At 38.6% G+C, this 25,577-nt stretch overlaps 2 protein-coding genes across 3 annotated transcripts; one reads left to right on the forward strand and one right to left on the reverse strand.

Annotated features, from left to right (window-relative positions):
- Positions 1-12,533: 12,533 nt before the first annotated feature.
- Positions 12,534-14,311, forward strand: LOC148317326 (urotensin-2 receptor). The gene is made up of 2 exons (XM_088284931.1): positions 12,534-13,465; positions 14,026-14,311. The coding sequence occupies exons 1-2, from the start codon at positions 12,534-12,536 to the stop codon at positions 14,153-14,155; spliced, it is 1,062 nt and encodes a 353-aa protein (XP_088141057.1). The 3' UTR covers positions 14,156-14,311.
- Positions 14,312-16,108: 1,797 nt separating this feature from the next.
- On the reverse strand, positions 16,109-25,536 carry ogfod3 (2-oxoglutarate and iron dependent oxygenase domain containing 3). Of its 2 annotated transcripts, none has more exons than XM_088285312.1 (9): positions 25,367-25,536; positions 24,569-24,795; positions 23,689-23,764; positions 23,510-23,552; positions 23,179-23,243; positions 22,677-22,733; positions 22,152-22,305; positions 20,964-21,087; positions 16,109-17,236 (listed from the first exon to the last, which is right to left on the reverse strand). In XM_088285312.1, exons 1-9 carry the CDS (start codon positions 25,432-25,434, stop codon positions 17,100-17,102), a joined length of 951 nt encoding a protein of 316 aa, XP_088141438.1. In that variant the 5' UTR covers positions 25,435-25,536; the 3' UTR covers positions 16,109-17,099. The 2 variants fall into 2 exon arrangements, with proteins under 2 accessions (XP_088141438.1, XP_088141439.1); XM_088285313.1 differs by lacking the exon at positions 23,510-23,552 and adding an exon at positions 23,932-23,933 and having other exon boundaries at positions 24,525-24,795.
- Between the last annotated feature and the right edge of the window lie 41 nt (positions 25,537-25,577).

The following is a 25,577-nucleotide window of genomic DNA, read 5'->3' on the forward strand; positions in this document are numbered from 1 at the left end:
AATTTTATGATTTGGGTTTGACAATAAAACATTTGCCTTTGAATATTCCAACTATATTCTTTTCATTGTGGCGCTAGATTTCGTGAAAGATTATGCAACTCATTTAAAAAAAAAAAAATTAAAAAAAAAGTTATGAGCAGCAAACTCACACTAACATCATTGAGACATATGCATTTATTAAAATTTAAAACGAGTTCCCTGCTATCTTGGCCTGCTTACATGAAAATATGCAAAGGATCAAGAATTAAGATGCAGCCTTTGTTGCAGCAAAAAATAAATATTACAATATGAGAATAACTGTCATCATAAAATATTGATGCTTTTCTTCTCATATTGCACAAAATAAATGTTTTCTTGTAATATTACGACTCTTAGTAATATCATGTATTTGTATTTTTTTTTTTTTTGTGTAGCCCTCTGTTCCAAAAGACAGTCATGAAAAACAAACACAACCAGCTCGTGTTCTCATAAAATATCCGCAAAAATTGTCTTAACTATCAAACAAATCAAATATTACAAATGATTTTTTTGTATATGTAGCTATAATAAAATTTAAAAAATGCCTAAAAAAACTGAACTAACATGCAGTCATTAAGTTCCATGCAATTGTATTTTGTGGGTAAAACACAAAAAATAATTTGTCAAAATGTGTTGAATAAAATTGTGTTGACTCAGGATTTTTCTCTTTGTTCTTTATTGAAATCATTGCAAGCCCTTATCAATAATAATCAACATTTGAAACGGAATGTCCTTGTAGTCTGTTCGGATTTTGTCGGAATGATCACACTTGGACTTCTTTCGTGTCCGACCAGGAAAGCAAAGCCTGCAGGCGCAATTCCAGACGTGCATCAAGCTGTTACATCTATCGATTTACCTCACTGAGCGACGGAAAACAAGCTGCAAACACTGCCATGCTGATGTATAATTAACCGTTGTTTTCCCGGGAGAAATCTCGTACTTGGATTTGGGAGGATTTGTACGCAAACATAAAAAAAAAAAATGAAAAAAAAATCCCACCTCGTAAAAAGCCTTTTTAGATTTATTCTTTGTATTTCTACTCACTTTGACAATTAATCAAAATATAGTTTATACTCAGAGGGCACTTGCAACAGATTGCAAAAAAGCATTTTCCATCATTTCATTTTTCATAATACATTTTCCAATGCATGTATAAAAGATCAGGTGTCGAGCAGCGAGATGAAATAAAAATGACATATGGTCATATTACCCAAAAAGATTTTGTGGGTCTCATTATTTTTCAGTTCTGCATGACAATACCATTTTTTTTATATGCTTCTTCTTGCAATTAAAAAGTTAAGACCTTATTCAGAATAACAATGAGTGCAATAGTTAAATCATTGAGAAATCAATCTAACACCAAATAAAAAAATAAAAAAAAGTGTTTATGTAATCCAAAAGTAGACGACATCGAAATCATGACGGAGAAGTGTAGACCTGAGATTGGAACCCCAATTTGTGATATGCAGGTTAGCTTCCCCGCATGACAGTGAAATGTCAGATCAGTGATCCCCGGCATGTGTGAGGTAATTATCTATCTTCCTAACAAGAATGGTATTATAAATGCGCTCGGTTTAATTACGGTCATAAGCTCTTGGCGCATGCTTGCATCCTCACAATTTCTCACTCAGCTTCTGGAAATGTCAGCGCCGGTCATAATTACGTTGCGTATGCATGTATGGAAAGTATGTACGTGTCGATAACGTGTGAGTGGAATGTGGATTTTTTTTTTTTCCTACTTTCTTCCAACCACTTGCATAACTCCTTTTGTCTCCCCCCCCCCTTTAATTTTTTTTTTTTTTCTTTTTAAATAGTCCATCACTAACTTCTCTCCTCAAGGACACGGATGTTCAATGAATGGTTCTTTCTCCTTTGTATTCTTTTAGTCAGTGTTCCGTGCAAAATCGTGTGGTGCTGAAGTGTCCATCCTGTTTATTGAAAGGCCAGATCGGATATTTGTAAAGCTCATGCTGACCGATTATCCAATTATCTTGGTGATATTTGCTTTTCGATCGAAAATAGTGTGAAACTTAATCTTGACGACGGTAAATCCTTATGTAAACGCCACATCATTGGTGCTCGATCATTAATTTAGAACTGGAAGCCCTTTGAAACAAATTAGCACCTTTTCTCAAATAGGCACTTCATTAAAAAAAAAAAAAATCCTTCAAAATAATTTGCAATGAATTATGTTCTTGTAGCATTGGAAGAAATTCATACCTCCATGTGGGGACCAACAATAAAACAATCACCATCATGTAAGTATGAGAGCTCTGAGAACAAAATGTATATTTTTCCAGAAAGTAAGTTCTTTTTTTCCTCAAACAAAAGGCACAGAGTTCAAAGCGTCAAACTCCACTTTCATTAAGGCTTCCTTTTATTGTCCTCTTTTTGTTATCTGTTATTATGACCATCAAACTATCACTCCGCCAGCCCCTCTCCTATTAAAATAAATCAGTCTGACATCACGGTGCCGTCATGCTCAATTAGAATATTTGGACCATGTACACAAACACAAGTGTGCTGCTAAGTGCAGAGCGAAAAGGGGCAAAATTTTAAAACTGGAACCTGAGCTAATATTTATACTAATTACATTGTGGCTATTCATGCATTGAAAACAAATCTCTTCCTTTTTACTTCCAATCCCCAACCTAAATGACTAAAAAAAATAAATAAATAAAAGAAAAACGGGTGTAGACACGACAAGCTGAGGCAGTAAAATGAAAAATTACAATCAATACAGTCAGTCAGGATGATATACGAGTCTGCGAAGCATTTACTGTATGACCATGTCCTCGAGTGTGTGAATTGTGTGCCGAGTGCTTTGAATACTATTTTATATAAATACAGCCCATTTGCGACAAAATAAAACCTCTCCCTTCATTTTACTTTTTTTTTTTTTTTTTTTTTTGGGGGGGGGGCCTGACATTCATAAAGAAAATTCTGGGAACATTTATCAAACTTATGACCTTCAGGACATTCAAATGTAGAGATTCACTTGTGTACCAGATGGCCTGTTCTAGTTGAATGCCTCTATGCTTGTTTTTGGTTATTTACACGCCATTCTCGTGATATGGCAGCATTTCCATTCACTGAACTTTCACACCTGAGCAATTATTGTCCTTATTTCATCAACTATACATCGCTAAGTTACCATACTGAATGATTTAAGCAATGTATTTAGTTTATATTGATTATTGAGTATTTATCCTGTTTGTACATTACTGGGTACCTGATGCATGTTGGATTTTTTTTTTTTTAATCCATATTGGAGGATATCAAAATTGTGCAACTAAAGGGCAACATTTTATAATTGTGTCACTTGAACCATTCAGTTTAAATCCAGTCTTGGATGAGTGAGAGAAATCTTGCGGCTCATCGGAGCAATTCATTGCCATTGTTGATGCTCTTATGATTACAATAACGGTGGAGTAGAGCAGTAATTAGATTTGAAGCAGTAAAATCCTTGCACAGTCCATAAACTGGTTAAGTCTCTCTGGCTGCAAAGTGATGAGCAACAGGCCAATAAATTGACTTGAACGCAGAGGAGCCTTCACATCTCATTGGCATTGTTGCTTGATCATGCCGATTTTCGAGAGCTTGCCATTGATCGCCGTGATGCTGGTGAGAGAAGTGAGAAGTTGCTTTTTAATCACCAAACTCCAAAAAAAAAAATAATTCTGTTAAAAGCATATTCTTATCGGATTAGAATTTTCTAGTCTATAATTCACCTTGGAGTATGCATCGCATTTTTGGTGGGGATTTAATTTACAAATTCTCCTTTCCTTAATCGGGTTAATGGCGGTGAATGATGCTTCTATGGAAAAGTATTTCTTTTTAGCTTCAAATTTCTTACCTCAACTTGACTCCAGCATCACATTCTGGCCAAAGGTAGAAAGAATCCTGGTCGGTTATTGCGTCTTTTGGTGCTGTTAATCATAAATTATTGGTGGATGTCACATGCTAAAGAAGGAACATGAAAAAAGAATAAGTTGTCATGGTAACTGTGTGACATATCGCTAGTTTAGCATGCAGCACCCAAAACCACAATAACCGAGCAGGATCAGGGATGGCGTTACACCGGGACGAGAGGGTGTTGATGATCTCGTCAGCGACCCAGTTAAGCCCCTACAGCATTTTGTTGAAAATTCTAAAATCTATTCCTAAATTATTTTCTCATCCCCTCCTACGTATCGGTCAAGCCCCCCATTTAAAGCAGAGAAAGAAAAAATCCTGGAGCCGTGCCTGACCAAGGGTCTACTTCTGGCCACAAATGATGAATGTGGGATTGAAGGAATTTTTAAACTAAAAAGAAAAGCTTGACTGTAGTTAGAAGCGGAAGGTTCGATTCCAACCGGAATTTGATCGCTGCCATCAACGGAAAATAAAGGGGAATGAGGATTTTGGTTGCCTGTGTATGTTCTAATTTTAATATATACCAGTCGCACCCGAGTATACGTCAGAGGACCAGACAAACTTTGAAAAAAATAAAAAATAATTTAAAAAAACGTTATAAAAAAATACAAATAAATAATAAAAACAAATATTTAAAAAATAAAATAATTAATAATGATAATGTAAATTAATTAATTATCAGTCAATATTTGACAATATTCTTTGGAAACTAAATTCTAAAATGGTGGACCTTGAACAAATATTCCAAGTCTTCGTGTCTCTGGTCTATAAAGTTCTCAACCGCTGCTTTTATTGCTGTTCTAAGGAACATTGGGCTTGTTTCTGTGTTACGTTTTGTCCTAAAGAAGACTCTAACAAATGAAAAAGTACAGGTGGAACCAATTGGCCTCTTTTATTTATATATATATATATATATAATTTTCTCCATGAGTCACCCCTTTGAAGTATTTATTACACCAAACGACATGCTGTTTATGAAACGGACGGGTGGTATTGATGCCGATATAACTGTGAAGCTCATTAAAAAGTAAATGGCGCGGGGCACCAGAGCTCTCATGGTCGGCGCGTTTGATCAGTGTGAGCGGGGAATTGCTGAGCTCAAACATTGTTAGCGCATCTCTCAAATATGATCCCTGCGCACTAGTGCGGTGACGTACATTTTTCTCATGATAGCCATGGTCACGGATCACGAAGCGCAAATCCACAGAGGCTCAATATACTCGCCGTAATTAGTGTTCTGATCTGTGCACTAAAAAAAAGAAAAAGAAAAAATGAACACTTGCACTTTTTCAAAAAGATGGACTGAGCCAAACAATCGTATAGTTTGCACAGTCTGGGCGTGCTGCAAATAGTAAAAAAAAAATGTATTTAAAAATTCATGAGCTCAACATGAGTGTATTATTTTTATAAAATAAACAATATAATATATATAATATAATTTTTTTTTTTTTTTCAATTACTGTCATTAGTTTATATTTAGCGACATCATGAAATCTCTTAGATGTTTCCTACCAAGGAGATCCTTAACTTGGCCCATCTTCCGCATTCCTAATTTTACATATCCTAATGTAGTGTCCTCATTCTTGGGCGATGCCATCAACTTCTTCTGGCTTTTGGTGGGAATTGGAAGGCTTTTTTGTTTTGCATAATTCATCTCAGGTGTAGCTGGACTTGGCAACACCGCAGCCCTTTTAACCGTTTTAAATTTGACAGGTTAATTTACTTCAGGACAGAAGATGGATCTCTCACCCGAATTGCCCTCACTGGCCCCTTCTCGCCATTGATCACAGTAATGGCATTTTACGCCGACTGACTGAATCTATCGAATAGTAATGAACACGTACTTAGGCTAGAAGTACAAATGATGTTTCTGTGCGATAATGACATTCTACATTAGGAAATAAAATTGAAAAATAAATGCTGGATTGAAGATGTGCATATTTCGCCATGCTTTGTTATTCAATTTCAATTGACACGCCCTCTTTATATTGCTTTCTGGAGGAAAAACAAAACATCACTTCATGTATGGAAAACCATGTTCGCCCCTCCAAAATCTATGCGCCCATGTATATGCGTGCCCACTTTTATATTCCGAAAATATTCAAACGATTTTGGATTTTATAGACATTAATAAGATGTTGCCTTTGAGAATGGGAGCCGGCTCGCTAGCTGCCATTGGCAACGGCTTAACGACGTCTGTAAAATCCAAAATAGCGGCACGATCGTTTTAATATTTTTTCGGATTATAAAGTGAGCTTGTACGTGCACATAAATTGTGGCGAGGATCGATCACGGTTTCGTTAATTTTTATGCCTCGTGAAGTGCAAATAGCTTACAACGTTCATTTATATATATATATATATATATATATATATATTTTTTTTTTTTTTTTTGTGGTGATCAATGGCAACAGGCTGAAAAAAATTCCAGGGGAACAAACTCCTACAAAAGTAATCCATAATTTCATATTTTCAAGTTTTTAAATACGGTGCTAAATACATAAAATGACCTTGACCTTTGACTTTTACTTTCCAATTCTCAGATTTTTAACCCCCTTTTTTTTTTTAAACTCATGCTTTATTTAATATGGATTTCTTTATATAAATGTCATAAAAATTCACGACCGAGCCTTTGTTGCCCCCTTGAGAAATCACTGAGCCTCCCCTTGTGTAAATATCGCCCCACTAAAGCTGTTGAGCAGTTTCCAATCCGACAGGTTAATTTACTCGAAGACCAAAACTGGAAATAAAAGCCTTGCGATCCAACACGAGCGCAACACCTACCGTTGCATCTTAATTGTCCTTATTGGTTCAGTCAGGGTAACGTGATTGGGTCAGTAATTGGTTGGAAGCTGATTTGGGCCTCGTGAAATGATTGTTGACATCTTTGACGAGGACTAATCTGCAATCAAGGAGGAATCCAATCTTCAGTGTTCAACGATGAGATGTCATGAGAATTTCGTCTCTTATGTATGGTAGGTAAATTGTAACAAGCAAACATCCAAAATATTTTTGAAAATAAGTCATGTGCACCAATGCTCTATAAAATAACTTTTTTTTTTTTTTAAATAATTTTTTTCAACATTTTTTTTTATCCCCAGCTTGGCTTCTGGAAATGATAGCATATTTGATCCAAGGGTTCAATCCAAAACAGCTTCAATTGTCTGAACATTTTGGAAATACCTTTCAGGCACTCAATTTTTTCGCCTACAGCACGCCAATATATATGGGGAGAAAAGTTTGAGTCAAGACGACATTTATAAAAGTTTCAAATAAAAGAGGCATCCGTGGAAAATAAAATGCCTCAAGAATCACCCTTGACGAGCCCAGTGATTCCATTTGATCCCAATCACACAGGTGACATAACGTAGTGAATCCCGAAGACCCGTAAAACCCAAAACCTTCTCTTTTCTGACCTCCAAACATTTAGTCGTCGTCGTATTGTGAACCATATTGAGATTATTTCATTCCTACGGGTGGAAAAAAATGCAAACTCAATTGAAAGGATGTTTTTTTTTAATCGTCAACATTATATACCGCATAAATTATAGATAAGTAGGCTTAGTGGTTTCCGGCTGTTATTTGTAGGTTTACAGCCCTCTTTGGTATTCCGTTGCACAAATAAAGACGAGCAAGGGTTTGGTTCGGCTCTTTGTGTCTGTAAGATTTACTCTGCAGAAAACACTTTCGTTTCACTTGAAGTGTTCCGTCAAACCTCGCTCTGCATTTGTGCCGCTTTCTTTGGATGCCCACAAATGGAATTATCCATACGATATAAAAATACAAGCCGTATGTTACACAGTATATTTTTCTTTATTCTTTTTTTATTTGAGGTCACAATGCTCCTCAGCGGTTAACTTGTTCCGCAGTCACAAGGCAATCACAGACGCATGCACGCGCAGGGAAATGTTTCAAACGTACGAGCCAGTATGAATATATTATTTTCAGCCCTCTGCAATAACAATAAATAACTGAAAAGACACCGTAAAGACACGTCCTTCCGCCCTCCATTAGTTTTCAGAGCGGCTTTTTATTAGTATTAGTTTTTGGGGGGAGGGGTTTATGCTTAGTTTTTAGTTTAGTTTTAGTTTTAATTTTTAATTTTTACCCTTTGGTAAAAAGTCCAAATATTATTGGAAAACATTTTGTTAATACGGCGTACAGTTTAACAGTCGACATACTTTGAATTACAAGAAGTGCAGTGCAGGATAACGATCTAATTAAATATAGCTCGGATGCCTTTTTTGCCAATTAAGTTGCTCACTTCTAAAGTGAATTTGTGGGCTGAACTCTTGTAAAGTAATAAACACACTTCGATAGTGTACTATTTTATTTATTTTTTTTAGATTTGGTCTACATTTTTTCATACATGAAAGTAAACTGGAGTTCAGTAGTTTTCTGGGTTTTTTTAAGCATGTTCATGCTGCCTCTGGGAAAATTTATTGATCACTCCTGGACTAGAGTATCATATTCTTGCAGAGCCCAGCGTGTGAGCGGGGAAAACTCAATCCCATGGCTGGACTGTGGCCCTTGCCTAAAAGTGTCGTTGGATATCTGCCCAGCCGAGCGGATCATGTCATGAATGGAGGCAATTTTCATGTAAATAAGGCTCACTAGCCCCCCACAGAAAATTTACGTGTTTAATTTTAAACTTGAGGGGTGGCCAGGTAGTCCAGAGAGCAAAGAATTGGAAAACAAGCCATTAAAAAGTCCTCTTTAAATTGACATGTTGCATGAACTGAATGTTGAATTTGCTTTGAAATATTTCAAAATAATAATCATAAAATAGTCTGACTTTCTGGAATGTTTACATTCGTGGAGCCAAACGGTATTTAAAAAAAAAAAAAAAAAAAAAACAGCACTCACAACACGTTTATCATTCTGTCCTGTTTAAACACAAAAATGTTTCCTATCTTATTCAAACTGTTGCTGTTGGAGCATTCACAAGACTGCTGCGAGGAAAGGGCTCGGTCTTCAATCGCTTCCTAAAATAACAGAAACAGAAAAAGCACACCAAGATAAACGATTACTTTCCTGTAAATGAGAAAACTAATAAAATGTGGGCTTCTTTTCTGCGTTGCAGAGTTACTGCTCTATTGATCCATGTATTCCCTTCGCCCTCAGTGGTAATAACTTCTCAAGTTACTTTGACAATAACATTTATACTATTTGTGCCCAAATGAATCACCTCCTGCTTTCAAGTGACACTTGAGACTTTTTAAACCGCACAACTGAGACCTAAACACTTTCACCGTCCATCCATTTTGTATATCGCTTGTCCTCATTCGGGGGGCGTCTTGTGAGCTTGGGCCGTTGCGCCGTAAAATAATGCCATTTAATAGCATACCTGTGGCCCAAATGACAGCTTGGAAGGATCCAGCTCACCCTTGACCCTGAACGGGATAAGCCATAGAAAATGGACGCATTGATAGATTTTGAAATTGCTGCCGGTTCATTGCAGGCTATAACCTTGTAACGCATCCGTCCATGTTGGAGAGCATTTGTGGGAGGCTACAAATTGGAGCGGTTGCGTGTGGGAGTCAATCGCTGGACACATTTAGACAAGTCATCAGTCACACTTAAATTCACCCCTGTGGGTGATTTATATTTTAACGCATCTATAATTGAATGTTTTGGGGTTATGGAAGGAAGCCGGACTACCTGGAGAAAACCCACACACGCAGACGAGAGCATACAAAAGGCCACTCATTCAGATTCAAATTGTGAATGTACAATTTGCGAGGCGTGTGTTCCAACCGCGCATGCACTGTCGCGCCCACACCAAATTAGTTTGGGTCCTTTTTTTTTTTTTTAATGCATTCATTATTAGCTCTTCTGACGTTAACTGCTGGGCACTCTCACAAAAGAAAAAGAAAAAAAATAAGTAATTTCAATTAACTTGACTCAACAATTACTGGCGATCTAAATCAGGCGTGGGCAAACTACGGCCCGGGGGCCACATGCGGCCCGTTAAACGTTTTAATCCGGTCCGCCGAACTTGAAAAAGATTAAATGAATAAACCTTGTTAATATTTTATTTTCTTAATACTTTGTTTTTTTTTCAAAGGCATATATATTGTTATAATGCTTTTGTTCACTTTCATTTCAAATTAAATGTATTTTCTTTTCTCCATTGAGGTGAGGTGACCAAAACACTCCATCCACCTGCTCCTCTGTCAAATTTTAGAACCCATTGTGGCCCGCCAATCAAAAAGTTTGCCCACCCCTGCTCTAAATGCTAATGAGTTGATGCTTTGTGTTAAGATTTGGATCTATCAAGAAGCTTGACAAAGTCATATTTAAAACGGTTCAGATAGAATTTCACAAAGGAATATAATAATTTTGTCTTCACTTTCTAGAACGATATTGATAAACGCTCGCTGGCAAGAACATGATGAAAACATCAACATGATGCTTTAGCAAGGTCAGTCATGCTCTCTAACTAATGACAGATAATTCATATCCATAATTGGTTGTGGTCATTTGTTAGAATTTTTTTTTTTACCTCCCTTCCGTGTAATAGACGACTTGTCTGAGCCCGTCGATGTCGCATCCGTGCTGCATGTTGCCACTGTAATTAATTAGAATATTGTACCACATGATTTGTCCTCATTATGGTCGTGGGTAAGATGGAGCCTATCGCGGCAGACTTTGGGCAAGAGACGGACGGGCTACACGTTGCACCAGTCACCAAGCAATCAGTCGGCACATGAGGGTTGTTCGCAGGCACCAGTCTGCCGATCAAATGGGCCGATTGAATCTGAAGCTTCGTTTCACCCAAATCCATCGCAACCTCTCCCAGGACTTGAGCAAGAGAAAGTCTCCGTACAGCACATAACGGCCTTCACAGATCATTAAAGAGCTATGACCGCTGTGGCCGAATCATTATTCCGGGACCATAAAAATCATACTCAGCGTGAGTCTGCCTTTTCTCACATCAATGTCATCAGATATAGTTAAGAAGCTCATAGTTGTGTTTTTTTTCTGTTTTTTTTTTTTTTAACTATGGCATGACGATGCTTATTAGCTTTTAATATGTTTGTATGCTTTCAAATATTAAAATGCACACAGACTGTAGGCGTGTTCCCATTTTAAATTGAACACTGTTCAAACTAAGCTTTATCCGCACGATATTTTATTGCCATTGTCTAGACCTGCACACTCTCTGCCTCTCTTGCGTAAATTTATGAGACGTTGTCAGGCTTTCTGGAGACAAGATCAACTGGTCCATGAATGAAGCCGTGTCTTTAAATAGTCTTACACACCCAAGTCATTTGAGCTTTGCTCCCATTGTAGAGAAGTCAGTAGTTACGGGATATCTTGGTATTAATGTCACATTTCCAAGTGGCGGAGTTTTGCATTTTAATGGCAACAAATTATTAAAGACTCTGCTGAATGATTTAAATAGAATGTCAAACTTTCCATTTTCCCTCTGGGGGAGGGCAGAGGTGCTTAAAATGAACGTTCTCCTAAGATTATCTTTTTTTCCCCCCCCTTTGCTATGCCTTTAGAAATCCCTCGAAATTGGATTAAAAATTTGAAATTATTTTCAACCCCCCCAAAAATGCTAGAATTACTCTAAAATAATGTATGTCCCGAGGAAAAAGGGTGGATTAGCATCCTTTTGGTGTCACCATAAACCTGATAAGCATGTAAACAAACCTCATATTTTTAAAACCACTTGTTGCCTATATGGGAAAAATATTATTTATGGCTGACAAGAAACCGATTAACAATGATGCATGGATAGATTAAAAAAAAAAAAAAAAAAAAAAGTGCCGAGCTGGGGCTCATGCTCATGCATAATTTTTTTTAATGCTGCTAAATCCTACAAAGTATTTCTGTTTTTAAAATGTAAATTTAATGGACTACATTTTACATCATTTTCTTTGATTTCCATTCATGATGTTGTTTTGCTATTTTAAAATGCTTAAAATATTAGGAAAGAAATTAATAATTATTAGCATAAACAACTGCAGAAAAATACTAAAAATTTATATCATGGAGTAGCGATATCGTTTGAACCGAACATTTTCAAACGTGAAAGCATATTTGTAAGTTTCTTAGTAGAAATTGAAAACTAGCATTTAAATATGAAATGATTAAATGCTATTTTCCATGACTTCTGATTTTCGAATTAAATTTGTAACCCTTGAAAACTACAACAATTAAATCCACAAGTTTTATTGAATTAATACGTAGTTATTGCTGGGATTTAAATTAAGAAAGCTCCCCCCCCCCCACGTGTGATGCTTTTACTGTCATCCCTTCGAGGATACTTGCTTTTATTGTGAGTTTAACCTCTCAAGGTGAAATGGTTTAGTGCAGCTTTTATGCTTGATCCCATTAGAGCGCACGTGCAGCTAATGTTGTGACTAACGAGCGTGGAATTGTTTCCGGATCGTCGTTACGCTCTCTTACGGTGATGACGTCAAGAGCAAAGCTGCAGTGTGCAAGCTGCTGCGATCTCGCAGGCTGAAAAGCGACGGAACGCGCGCATCCTTTCCAAAAACTTCTAAGGCGAAGAGAAGGGCGCACGGGACGGAGGCATTTTTTTTTATGAAAAGGAACAACAGCGGGGTGGGGAAAAAAAAGGAGAGGATGACTAATAAGTCCTTTTCCGATACAGCTGCGCCAACAGCCGATGAGGAACTCGTCATCACGTCTACTTTCGGGACGCTCCTGTCCGTCGTGTACATCATCGGGGTGTCCGGGAACGTGTACACGCTCGTTGTCATGTGTCACTCCATCCGCTTCGCAACGTCCATGTACATCTCCATCATCAACTTAGCTCTGGCGGACTTGCTCTACCTGTCCACCATCCCGTTCGTGGTGTCCACCTACTTCCTGAAGGACTGGTACTTCGGCGACGTGGGCTGCCGCGTCCTGCTCAGCCTCGACCTCCTCACCATGCACGCCAGCATCTTTACGCTCACCGTCATGTGCTCCGAGCGCTACTTGGCCGTCACCAAGCCGCTCGACACGGTGCGCCGCTCCAAGAGTTACCGCAAGGCTCTGGCGTGGGGCGTGTGGCTCCTCTCCTTGCTCCTCACCGTGCCCATGATGGTCATGGTGGCGCAGACCAGCGCCAAATCGCCGGACGGGCCCGTGAAGAGGATGTGCGCGCCCACGTGGGCGCCCCTCGCCTATAAAGTCTACGTGACGCTCTTGTTTGGCACCAGCATCATGGCGCCGGGTCTCATTATCGGCTACCTGTACATAAAGCTGGCGCGCACCTATTTGGAGTCCCAGCGCAACTCGGTCATCAGCCAAGGGAGGAAGCGCTCACCGAAACAAAAGGTTCTGCTTATGATCTTTACCATCGTGTTGGTGTTCTGGGCGTGTTTCCTGCCCTTTTGGATCTGGCAGCTGCTGCCGCTGTATCACAGCAAGCCGCTGAGCCTGGCCTCGAGGACGCATACCTGCATCAACTACCTGGTGGCCAGCCTCACCTACAGCAACAGTTGCATTAACCCTTTCCTCTACACGCTCCTCACCAAGAACTACAGGGAATACCTAAAGAACAGGCACAAGTATGTGTGGCAACCAATTGAATTAAAAACATGTAAAAACTATTATATAAACTATTCTAAAAAATATAAAACTATTATAACACCTGTACAGACTGGTCAACTTGTCAAATTTACAACTCTTTTTTTTTTTTAATTCTTATTTTTGTCTGGCATAATGTGTGGTCCAATTGTGCACGGGTGGAGTGTTCTGTCCTTCAGAATTTTCTTAGAATGAGTAAATGAGTAGAAATGGGCATTTGCGCCGTTGTGGGAATGAACGCAGCCAACTTGATTGCCAGCCAATCGAGGCATCTCCACTCATTTTTAAATTTGTCGCTAGAGAGGCGCACAGTCTGCATGGTGGAAGCATAACGGACTCGTTGGAGTCCATGCTGCAAAAAAAAAAAAATAATAATAATGTATGACCCCTTTTTTTATTTGTTTTTATTTTTATTTTTCAGTTTTCGACCAAACCTAAAAGACTGTGTTCTCTCTTAATTACTATGTGCGCAAACTCACAAATTTGTTGTTTTTCTGTCCCACCCTGTTGTTGTTTCACAATTTTAACAACAACAAAACAGGAGCTTCTACAGGTACACGTCATCGTTTAAGCAGCGGCCGCCCAGTTTGTATTCTTGGGGCAAGGCCGCGTCCTCCAGCAACCAGTTTGAGTTCACGTCAGAGACGCTCGTCATGGGGACGTTCAAGTGATGTGGGAGCCGCTTGAAAATGACATGGAAGCTTTTTCGAAACCGCAAGAGGTACGTGAGATCTTACACTTCCCCTACGTACAGAAATAAATTATTTTATTATATAGATATAGGTAACAACCAATCAAGCTGAGCCACGATTGGTTATCTGAGCCCTGAGAAATTTACTGTGATGTCATTTTCAGTGGACAAAAATTGACAAAATGGCCGCCCGCTGAGATAACTAAAAATGGATGGATTTTGCTGCTTAATTCATATTACGCTAAACTAATATTAATCAGAATGCTGATTGTAAACAATATGTGTGGGTTTAACAAGCAAGAACAAAACTTGTGGAATGGTTCAAAAATGGTTTGAAATTTTCATTCAGAGTGTTTCTCTTTTTTTTTTTTTGTCATGGATATACTGATGTAACATCGGAAAAGATTTAGACAGCAACCAAGCCAAAACATCGTGTTCAAGATGTTCTTTTTGGCAGATCAACTAATGCTCAAATGTGCCTCATGTTTTATGGAGGGCTCATATGATTTTAATGAGAGAAGCTTGTTTACTTTCTGACTGTTCAGCCGTCAAGATCAATTTTGGATTTTCACTTGTCACTTTAAAGCAACATTATGCGGAACACTACGAAACCATTTTCAAAGCAGGCAAAAAGGAAAATTCTTCTAAATTATTGTTGCAATTTTTTTTCCGGTGCTTTTCCTTCATTTCTCAGTGAAGAGTTCATGAATCTAAATGGGGAAAACAGGAGCACATGAGAAGATTTGAAATAATACGTGATAGGGGAAAATGCCTTGGGAAAAGTGTGCTCTACTAATTGGAATAATATTTTCCCCGTCAAACTTGTTGGAAAAATTCACGGTTGCACCTAATAAAATGGTAATAAGTCTTTGGGGAAGCTTTTCTGCAAGGGTCAGTTGATTGCAAAAGTTATAGCGGCGCTTGCAATGATTATTTGAACAAAATTGTTACGTTACCAAGGCAACAGCGATCCGCTTCACCCTTCATTTCAACTTGTTTACGCATATGAGATAAATGACATTTTTTTAAAAAAGCCCATGTCTCCGATCCACTTGAACTTGGAGAGTGTGTGCACGTCAAGTGCGACCAACTCATGAATTAATTCATAGCAACCTATCCCTGAGGGCTTTGTGTACACCGAAGGAGCACAGAGGTGGGGGGGGGGGGGTGAGCCTCTTTTTCGCAACACTCAAATTGTTGCTTCACTTTCTGGAAGGAATATCTCATTGCAATTTCATATCTGAGCAAAACCTTTTTTTTTCTTTTTTTTTTTTTGCATTGCCTGTTTTTCCTCTTAGTTAGCATTCATAAGATTAATTAGAACAAAATAAGCAGAAGAGGAATTTCCACAGGGCACTTCAGTGGAGAAATTGAATTATTTCTTTTAAATTAATGACAAGTCGCAATCGTTTTTTAATCTAGTACGTCTTGGTTTATGTCGCTTCAAATCTGGAAGAATCTTCAAAGATCTTTTAAGTGCACAAGCAAGCACTCTGGGCTTCAATTTAAACCAACAATGTGGAATTATTTTGGGAGGAGAGGCCAGAAAGAACGCAATAATTGTCATAGACATGAGAGACAGTCACTGTTTCAAAAGAATATACGGGGCATTAAAAAAAAAAAAAAAAAAAAACAGTCCTGGATAACTCCATGATTCAAAATGTATTCTTCTTAAATGACAATAATGATGATGACCATAATAATTTTTTAAACACCCCACCAAAAATGTTAGATTTAGCAGGAATATACTGTATAAATGTTTTCATATTTGCCGGACAACCCCCCCCCCCCCTCCAAAAAAAAAAAAACATGAATTAAAAAAAAAATGTGGGGGTTTATATGTACATGTATGTGCAAATGTTATTGAACACAGACAGGCATCCTGCAGAAAAAATCATAGATTTATTAAAAGGGTACGGGGGGGGGGATATCTTCTTGATGAGAATGATTTGCAGTGCAGGTACAAGTTCACAACTCACTTCATAGTGTGAATACAAATTAGTCACTTCTGTATGGGGAAAAAAAACAGGAGGTATTGGTTTTTACCTCAAAACATTCTTGCGGAGAGGAAAAAAAAAAAGGAAATCCTTGCACACTACACAATTACATGGATTAGAAAAAAAAAAGAGGCAATTGTTGAAAAAAACAAGTTTGGCTTTAAAAAAAAACACCCTGGCGGCGAACCATAACCTTCATGACAGTGAAACCATTTTACTCAGTGGCAGCTTAACTTTTATGGAGTTGGATACAATTTGCATTGAAAAATAGTTCATCTGTCATGTCATAGCAAAAAAAAAAAAAATCCCTACAAGTGCCTATCTGGTAGGTAAAAATTTCAACAGCCTTTCATGATTTGGCCTCAAAATGAGTCAACATCTCTGGCGTTGGCGCAGATGCAGTTCAATGAGATATAATGCATGAACTGGGGCAATAACGGACTTTTGATAGACAGGAACTCTGCTAGAAAGCGCGAGCACTCCTGGCAAAGAGGCTTCTCCTGAGTTATGTTTCCTCATGTTTGTATCGTCAGCTCGTCATTAAATATCAAAATAACACATATTCCCGCTATCCAAACTCAGACAACTGATTGATAAAGTCCACCTTGCATGATCAAGGGGACTGATATCCAACCGTGCGCAGAACTAAACACAACTGGATTAAAAAAAAAAAAAAGTACAACAAAAGAAATTCAAACACCTCCATACAAACGATGGAAATGTGACTGTTTTATGTTTTTAGCAGTGGCACGATAAAAAAAAAAACTGTTAAGAAGGCAGAGACCGCGCGTCTAATCTTAGCCGCAAATAAATCTTTCTTCCCCCTTCTCCCATCTCATCCTTCATCTTTCCCATCCGCCACTTGCATCCTGCAGGGCTTGGCCGAGACGGACGACTGCGACGTCCGGCCCATCGCCCATGGCTGCCTCAGGGCAAAGCGGGGTCGGCGATGGCTTGCGTGGGGTCGCACGTAAAGGACACCGTGATGGCGTAGCGGGTACCCCAAGTCACCTTCTCCACACGGTGGAGGTTCTCAGAGCCGGAGGAAAAAAAAGACACTCGACCTGGGCAAAGAGAATGGGGGGGGGGGGGAGACTTTTAAGGTGACGGGATGAATATCGTTTTGGGAAGAAAAGTGGTTTTATTTAAAAAAAATTTATTAATTTAAATGGAAATATCCATTTAGCATGAAAAATGGATGCAGTGGGCTAACCTTAATCATATTCAAAGGATAATATAAAAAACCACAACTCCATCTATAAAGCTTGAACATTAGTTTGCTGTAGGAAAACAGCCCTTAAGGCATCGCCGGGGGGTGGAATTAGATATGCCTGAGGTCATTCGGTTAAAATGTCAGTTCCTTCCTCAAGTTTCACAGGAGTACGTGAACCTCATCTGGAATACATGCACGCGCAGCTTTTGAAGTGAGCAAATGTCAAATCAGAAATGCGTGTGAAAATGCTGTGACAATTCAGAGCATTTGTATGGAGGGGGGGGCGGGGGTCATATCAACATGACGATTATTTAAAGGGGAAGTCAAGGCAAATATTTTCTTTACAGAAATATGTTCAATGCAGGCCCACTAGTCGTGACATGGCAATCTGATTAATATTACATTTGTGGAATATGAGTTAAGCAGCAAAATCGAGGCGTTTTTAGCGATCTCAGGATGCGACCATTTTGTAGCTTCAGTCGACTGAAAATGACATCACAGTTTCTCAGGGCAAGGGAACGGCTAACCATGGCTCACCTGTTTTCTGAAGTTGCACCGTGATTGGTCGTAAGCTGAGCTCTGCGCAATAGGAATTTTTATTTATTTATTTATTTTTTTTTTTTAAGGGCAGGGTTGACTTCCCCTTTAAGCACGCTCCTAAAAATAAAAGTGAAATAATTCCTTGCTGTTATTGCAAAACACAATCTTCTTAACCGCTGAGCATTAGTTAAACTAATACAATAAAAATATAATAATGATCCAATGGCACATAGAAATTCATCTCATCGTGTGATACGAGTAGCATTTGTGATAGGCTCTAACGGCACACGAAGAAACATTGAATTAAATGTTCAATCCTCAAAATGTGACAGTGACCCTTCATTTTTATTCTAATACACAAGAGTACATTTGTTAAGTACATTTCACTTTTTTCAAACATTTATTTATTTAACTTTTGTGCAATACATTTTAAGGGAATCATTATTCAAGCACCGATTTGGATTTTCTAGTTCTTTAAACACAATTTTGATGTTAAAACTCAAATGTACTTTTGCGGGATTAAAGCATCTGTCTTGTTTTTGCGAAGCACTGCGATCACTAAAAAATGTAAAATTTTATAATGATCGAGACAAATTCAGTTTTCTTTTCATTTTTAAATCAGCTAAAGCAGGAGTTTCGTATTTGACCGACTCCAAATGAGTTCAAAGACATAGACTGTTTTAGGGATAACAATCTATCCCATCAAAACTCACTCCCCCACCCCAGGCGCCAGATGTGCTTGCACTTTGTCGAATAGTTGACTCAGCAAGAAGAAATTAATTAACAGAGTTTTTAATGGCTTAGCGTTGCTTTAATGGCTACGCCGCTTCGGTGTCCCACAATATTTGCGGAAGGATATTAGTTCAGGGCCATTGGATGTGTAGTGGTTCTCAAAGATGACTTTCAAATCGGTTGACATGGGATCCATTCGGACTCAATGTCCCATTCACAATCATCGTGCAGTCAGTCAGGGATAATAGTTTTCCAGCCTCTGCTATGATCCACAACATGAGATGCAGGAAAGAAAATCCGACCGGAGCATGTATGACTTTTTCCATAAATTATAAAAAGAACTAAATACCACAAAGCGAAGGATTTGCTAGGAAGCAAGCTCGTGACTTCAAACTATTTCACCGGAACTGTACTTTGGCCTTGGGTCAATCCTATTGACAAGTTGGGTCATTTAAACAATCCATAAACTATTTTGCTGCCGTTGTTTGACATTTGATGTACAAACATGCGGAAATCAATTGCAATGGCACCTCCCAGCCGTTGAGGCAGAAATGGCTCAGCGTGAGGCTTGCCCCAGGTGTTCCATGTCTAGATATCAGTATTAGACCCAACCACAACCCTCAATCTTTGGGTTAGGAGACAACCGCTCTAAAAATTATTGCCACGTTCCATGTTGACAGATATTTAAAATAATCTGTCACTGCTTTGATAGAAATTGTATGTAGCAGAAGTACCCGTGGTATCAGTGGGGAAAAAAGTGGAATCGAACATGTGCTAAAAAGTGCGACTAGTCCTCCAAACGCTTCTTAACTCACTTCCTGCCCCATGAGGCTTATATCAGTTTCTCAATGTCTTTAGTTTTTCTTCCTGCACAAGCCTGATTTTTTTTTTTTTTGGGGGGGGGACTTTTAATTATATCTTAGTCACGGCAAAGAGACATCATGATTATCTCAGGGAACTAATCACCCATCCAAATCAACCCCCCGCAAGGTCAAAACATGGCAGTCAACTATAAAGCATGCTGCGTGGCACTGTCGATGAGGTGAAGTTGTGTTTAAGCAGAAGGGGGGGGGATAGTGAGGCCTCTGCCGCATGATGTGTGCGTGTGGCGTTTTGTGATGTCTCTAAATAGAAGTGTCAGGCAGCATGGACCGGAATATCTTACGCTTGTGTCATATTATGATTCCAAATGGGTTCTTTAACTCTGCTGAGAATTCAAAAGCAGACAAGAGGACAGGTGTCATCTTTTTTTTCTTTTTTTTTTTTCCCCATTTGAACCATCTCCTGTACTACATCAAGCATGCGTCGCAAGGTTTGGGATCAGAGTGTTCTACTTCTTTGTTAATATTTTCACTTCAATGATGCGAGCGCCTGCACGAGCACTCGTCATTCTTCACCACACCCATTTTGAGAATTGTCAACAAAATGTCTCCTTTACGCAAACTGCAGTACCATCAATTGGCTCTTACTCTCCGAAGAATTAATTTTATTTAATTTTTTTCGGGAGTATGAGTTATGGACGTGAGTGATGTGCCAATTGGTGTTTATGGTAATTAATACCACGTTTAATTTTTTTAATGTTGAATATATTAAAGCTTAAATAAGAATGATTTAATTCAGCAGGCTTGCTCCCGTTACATCTTGGTTACTTAAAAATTCAAGACGTTATAAAATCAATATAACTTTCAAATAAAAAAAGTACTCTGAAAAGTATTCACATTAAATACGTAACTTAATCTGAATAAAACTTTGTGTAAAATGTTTTGAATATTGATAAACGGTACGAATTGAAGTAAAATTAATTTCATTGTTGGAAAAAAAAAAAAAAAAAAAAGCAAAATCTCCCAATTCTAAAAGTGGGCCCCAGAAACTTGACTTTTTTTTTTGTTTTTTTTTTTTGCATTCTGTACATGCAAATAACAGTGGTGCCAAAATCCCAAAAATATTTTTATGCAATGCCTCACCTTCCGGGACAGGCTCATTTCTAGCATACTGTACGACTCCATACAGCTGATGACCCATTTAGAGAGAACACTCACATTACCACTCGATTGTCACCTATTATCACCTCGAGATTCTCTAATGAACAGTAGTTGAATATCATTGTAATCCTGCCTGAGATGAAATCCTCTCCCATGAATTACGTGGTTCAAGTGCGACTTTATTGGGTTTAAGTAGACAAAGCGATAGGTTAGCGTTAATCCTGATGGTGCATTCATTAGAGCTGGCATTAAAATACTGAATGTCAAGTATTACTTTGTCTCAAGTTTTTTTTTTTTTTTTTTAAATGAATTGTTGGTATTTACCTGCCTTTGGTTCTACTGTCTTATTGCCATTTTGGTCTATAAAGACAAATCTTCCTCCAGTGAAGTCGGAGCCGTAGTCAGAAAGGTACAAAAGGGAGGTGTAGTCAAATGAGCCGTAGGTGACCTGAAGTGGTGGGGAAAAAAATAGTTACACACTCTCAAATCATAAAATAGTCGTTGGAGCATTTGACTTTTTACTAAGAATGGTCAGGTCATAAGAGATACATATTTAATGATTTAAATATTTATTTATTTAATCGTGTTTCATGTTAGTGTATATGTCCCCCCCTGCCATGTACAAAATACACTTTGAATTCTATCAAAAAACAATTTGTTCGATGACAGTAATTGCTGTATGATCGAAGGGAAGGAAATTTGCTATGAAAAATGTCAAAGGCCGTTTGTATTTTAATGAGGGTTGGGTGAGTCAATTATCCCCCGCCAGTGTCTGCAGAGACGCACAGCGCAGGGAGACAAATCGTTCCTGGTTCAATTCTTTCAGCCGTCGAAATCCGGCAGATGACGAAACCGATATGACCCTGCAAATATGCCAAATGACAATGCAAATGGAAACATGTCTATTTATTAAAAATAAATGAATCAATAACATTTGGGCGGGTGTAGTATTGATGCACTTGTTGCTGGAACGTCTTAAACTTTTTGATTGGCGGGCCACAATGGGGGTTCTAAAATTTGACAGAGGGGCCGGACCAGGAGCAGATGGATGGAGTGTTTTGGTAACCTCACCTCATCGGAGAAAAAAAATACATTTAATTTTCAACGAAAGTGAACAAAAGCATTACGACAAAATATGTCTTTGAAAAACCACAGTATTTAGAAAATAAAACATTACCAAGGTTTATTCATTTCATTTTTTTTCAAGTTCGGCGGGCCGGATTAAAACGTTTAACGGGCCGCATGTGGCCCCCGGGCCGTAGTTTGCCCACGCCTGGTCTAATCTAAATGCATTCAGTGTATTCCGTGCCAAAGTCGTTGCCGTATACTGTGCATTACCATGCTCGGAAAAGCTAACGGTACAACACATCAGGTCCCAGAAGGTCCCTGCAAACGTTATCGCTTTAGTTTTTGGAAGCTTCCAAAATCGAATTTGTTGGCCTCTCATCTATTTCAAGAACCTCAAACCCGAAATTAACTATCGCACACACTCGAGCATCAATCATTAAATACCTTATCTATATGCGGGTGCCAGTACTCGTCATGTTGGGTTTTAGCTATTGTGGAGTTGATCCTGGAGAAGAAGGTGGGCTTGGTGAGGTACATCAACGCTTGGTCTAAACCAAACGTCTCTGCAATAACCGTTTGGATTCGCTTGCGGACGTCTCTAAAGATGAAAAGAATATGACATCGGTCAAAAGTTTGGCGCTACAGTTGAGCAAGTAAGGCTGAATAATTAATAACTTGAGCATTTTTATATAATTGTAACTGAATAGTACATAGTATCCCCCCCCCAAAAAAAAAAAAATTAAACCCGTGACATTCAAATCTTGCAAGCAGCTTGAAAACTAGAAACGCCATCTTCAAGACAATAAAAGACAATCATTGAATTCTGGTGCTAACGTAAATAAAACGTGAAAAAAAATGGTGTTCACCTTTCATGAAGACATGATGACTATATTAAATTCTTACAAATTAAACAGTTTCACTGCAAAATAAAAGCCGAAATCGCTTTAAAATGACAGGTAACTTTTTTACCTGTAAAGTTGGAAATCCTCTTGTGTGAACACATCTTGGATCTGTTCCCCAAAATATCTGGAATCAGTTTTCCAAACGAGATCACATTATTTAAAAGGAAAAACAAAAAAAGAGAGAACCTTCAAGAGTGCACGCATCAGTCATGAGGCGTGTTTTTTCTTTTTTATTCATGTCCAATTGCTTGATTGGGGGAACCTCTTCATTAATGTGTAATTAATGATTAAAATCACCCAGATATAATTTTCCCGAAAATTCAATGAAATGATGTGATGAAAAGAATTTGAGTTGAATTAACGGTATCGTTGATTGACATGTATGGTGGAAAAATGTAAGTCAGGAGGAAAGGATCTGAATAGGAATCAGGCAGTTTGTGGAACAGCAACATTGATGACTACTTGAGACAATAAATGTTACATAACGCCCAATACATTGTAATTGGAAAAATACAGGAAAAAAAAAATCTCACAAGGAACAATATGTTGTGATTGCAAGAGTGTCCCACCTGTAAATGTTGACAAATTGCGGCCCCATTGACAACGCTCCGGAGTGCAGGTCCAAAATAGAGGCCTTTTAAGGTCAAAACAAACAACATTTAGCATTGGAATTTTCCACAAGATGCACTGTTGCAAACCATAAATATAAAATTGGGCCCCTCCATGGCTAAGATTGCCATAGTTGGGCCAAATCGTGTTTCCAAGCCAGGTATTTGCTATTACAAAATGTGTACCGAGAACATCATTCACGAGACGAGTGAAACATTGAAAATGAGTAGAGAGGAGTGCTGACGAAGCAATAATTAAAGTTCATCTCGTTTTATTGGGCAATATACTCACTCCTCCCTCCGATCCAGCCAGTTGAAGTCCCCTCTCAGCAAGCCTGTGTGAAAAACAAGCATAAAAGTGATTTACTCGTCCCCTCCAAGGCAGCGAAAGTTAATGGCAAAAAAAATAAAAAAAAAAAAAAACTGAGAAACAGAAATGAGACAGATTGCTCCCTGTTTGGCAGTGTTCACCTCCTGAGGACCTGAGCTTCCTCCCTTGTCACCACGCCATCCGCGACAGCACGCCCACACTTCTGAGGCGTGCACCCTGGTAAAGGAGAAAAACACGGTGAGGAACTGAAAAAAAATTGGAGTTTATTTACATTCTGTGCATTCCCACTCAAATTGATGAATGGAAGGAAAACCTGGGTTTGCTATGGATGCAAGGTAATTTAATATAGGTAATAAGCATAATTATAATTTGATATTTTATACCACTTAGGGTCTGTTCTTCTTCGAATTTGTACAGGTGGCCAGTAGATGTGAGGTGCACAATCCAAATATTGCAGGAAAACGTGCTGAAAATGAGGGCGGGCAGGCTCGAGGGAGTTTAGTGTGGCAGTTATTCAAGGTTGAGTTTGAAATGGGGCGAAGCCAAGGTGAGAGAACATCTCCTGGCGTGTCAATGACAACACCACAGTGGGTGTCAAGGTGGAAGAGCTGCAACATTAGATTGGATGAAAGACAGTTGGTGGCTTTTTTTAACACTCAGAAGTCACACTGGGGCGGGCAACATCGCAACAAGGTAGGGCGACATCAATACTGCGGGGAAAGTCCAGATTTTCACTTTAACAAATCTGCTGCCCTCTAGTGTACAGTGGAGGAACTTCATCACAGCCCACCAGATTTACAAATGATTTATTACAAACAGCATTCAAAAAATGTTAATGACGCAATTATTACATATTGGTTTACTTGTGTTCTAGAGCCGCCTGGAAGGTTTATAGAAGAATCACATAAAAATTTGAACTAACACATTTCATAAAGAGCAATACAAATGTCAATGTCCAGATTTCATTCCATTCCACATGTGAATCGAAGCACTCCCGTGATGTCAAAGCAAAAGCCTCACCTGGGTAGCGTTTGTAGTTCTCATAGTCTTCCGAGCACTGGATAATGTAGACCCTGGGCTCGGGGGACACAACCTCACGCTGGCTGACCAATGTTTCTGTAATGTCACTATCCAAAGATGTGACATAGAGCCAAGTAGCAGCCCCACACAAACAAAGAGTAACCAGCAATAAAGTGGTCAGCCCTTTGGGAGTCCACCAGGCAGTGCCCTGCCGCAGTGCATTACCCCTGACGAAGAGGGGGGGGGGGGTAAAGATCAGATATACAAACCATTAGAATAAGTGTAAAAGAATGCATATGTACAAGAGCTATTGATCATTTGAAATGCACGAGTTCTTGAAATGTGTTCTCGAAACAAATAACACAATCATATAATTCCTCGAAACTATGACGCAAGATGATATTTCTCTTAGTTAAATTAATGAATAGAAGCATGAAACCTCCATCCATATTGAATTCAAATCCACTATGCTCGCAACACTAGGGGCATAAATTTAAGCAAATAATAAATTGCATTATGTTCTAGTTCCATAAAAACAAACACATTCTTTCTCTCTGCTTTGGAGATGAAATGGTTGAAGCCCTTGTAAATTTGAATTGAGAGTTGAATAATTATTGCTGATGTCATTTCTAGCTGCGACAGTAATGACTAAAGTTTAAACAGTTAATAACCAATTATAAATTAACTTTTTGTGTGCGGGATACTTTGTCAGGATCAAGTCGAGGGGAAAAATTACTCTCATATTTTGTATTTATTGTTTCAACGTTTACTCAAGCCGAGATTTGTTGATTGGCTCACCTTTTGATTTTCCTCCCTATTTCTGTAGAATTCAAGCCTTTCGCATTTCGCTGTCGTACCGGCGCCATGAAAATTCCTAACCGCCTTGAAGCTTCCTCAAGACGCAGTCATGCACGATTATAGTCGTTTACTTCCCTGCTAACCATACTACACAACGCGCCGCGCCACTCGCACCCAAATCTTGTTTTTTATTTCCGGGTTAGCACGCGTC

The sequence above is a fragment of the Idiotropiscis lumnitzeri genome, chromosome 20 (genome assembly GCF_059441095.1).
Source record: "Idiotropiscis lumnitzeri isolate Australia: NSW breed Sydney's pygmy pipehorse chromosome 20, RoL_Ilum_1.0, whole genome shotgun sequence".
NCBI lineage: Eukaryota > Metazoa > Chordata > Actinopteri > Syngnathiformes > Syngnathidae > Idiotropiscis > Idiotropiscis lumnitzeri.

Excerpts from the sequence above, each read along its gene's own strand:
- LOC148317326 (XM_088284931.1), top strand. The coding sequence starts at position 12,534 with ATGACTAATAAGTCCTTTTCCGATACAGCTGCGCCAACAGCCGATGAG. Across the intron at positions 13,466-14,025 it reads TACCTAAAGAACAGGCACAA|GAGCTTCTACAGGTACACGT; the intron begins GTATGTGTGGCA and ends ACAACAAAACAG.
- ogfod3 (XM_088285313.1), bottom strand. The coding sequence starts at position 25,434 with ATGGCGCCGGTACGACAGCGAAATGCGAAAGGCTTGAATTCTACAGAA. Across the intron at positions 23,244-23,688 it reads GAAGCTCAGGTCCTCAGGAG|GCCTCTATTTTGGACCTGCA; the intron begins GTGAACACTGCC and ends TGACCTTAAAAG. Across the intron at positions 22,734-23,178 it reads CAATTTGTCAACATTTACAG|ATATTTTGGGGAACAGATCC; the intron begins GTGGGACACTCT and ends AACTGATTCCAG.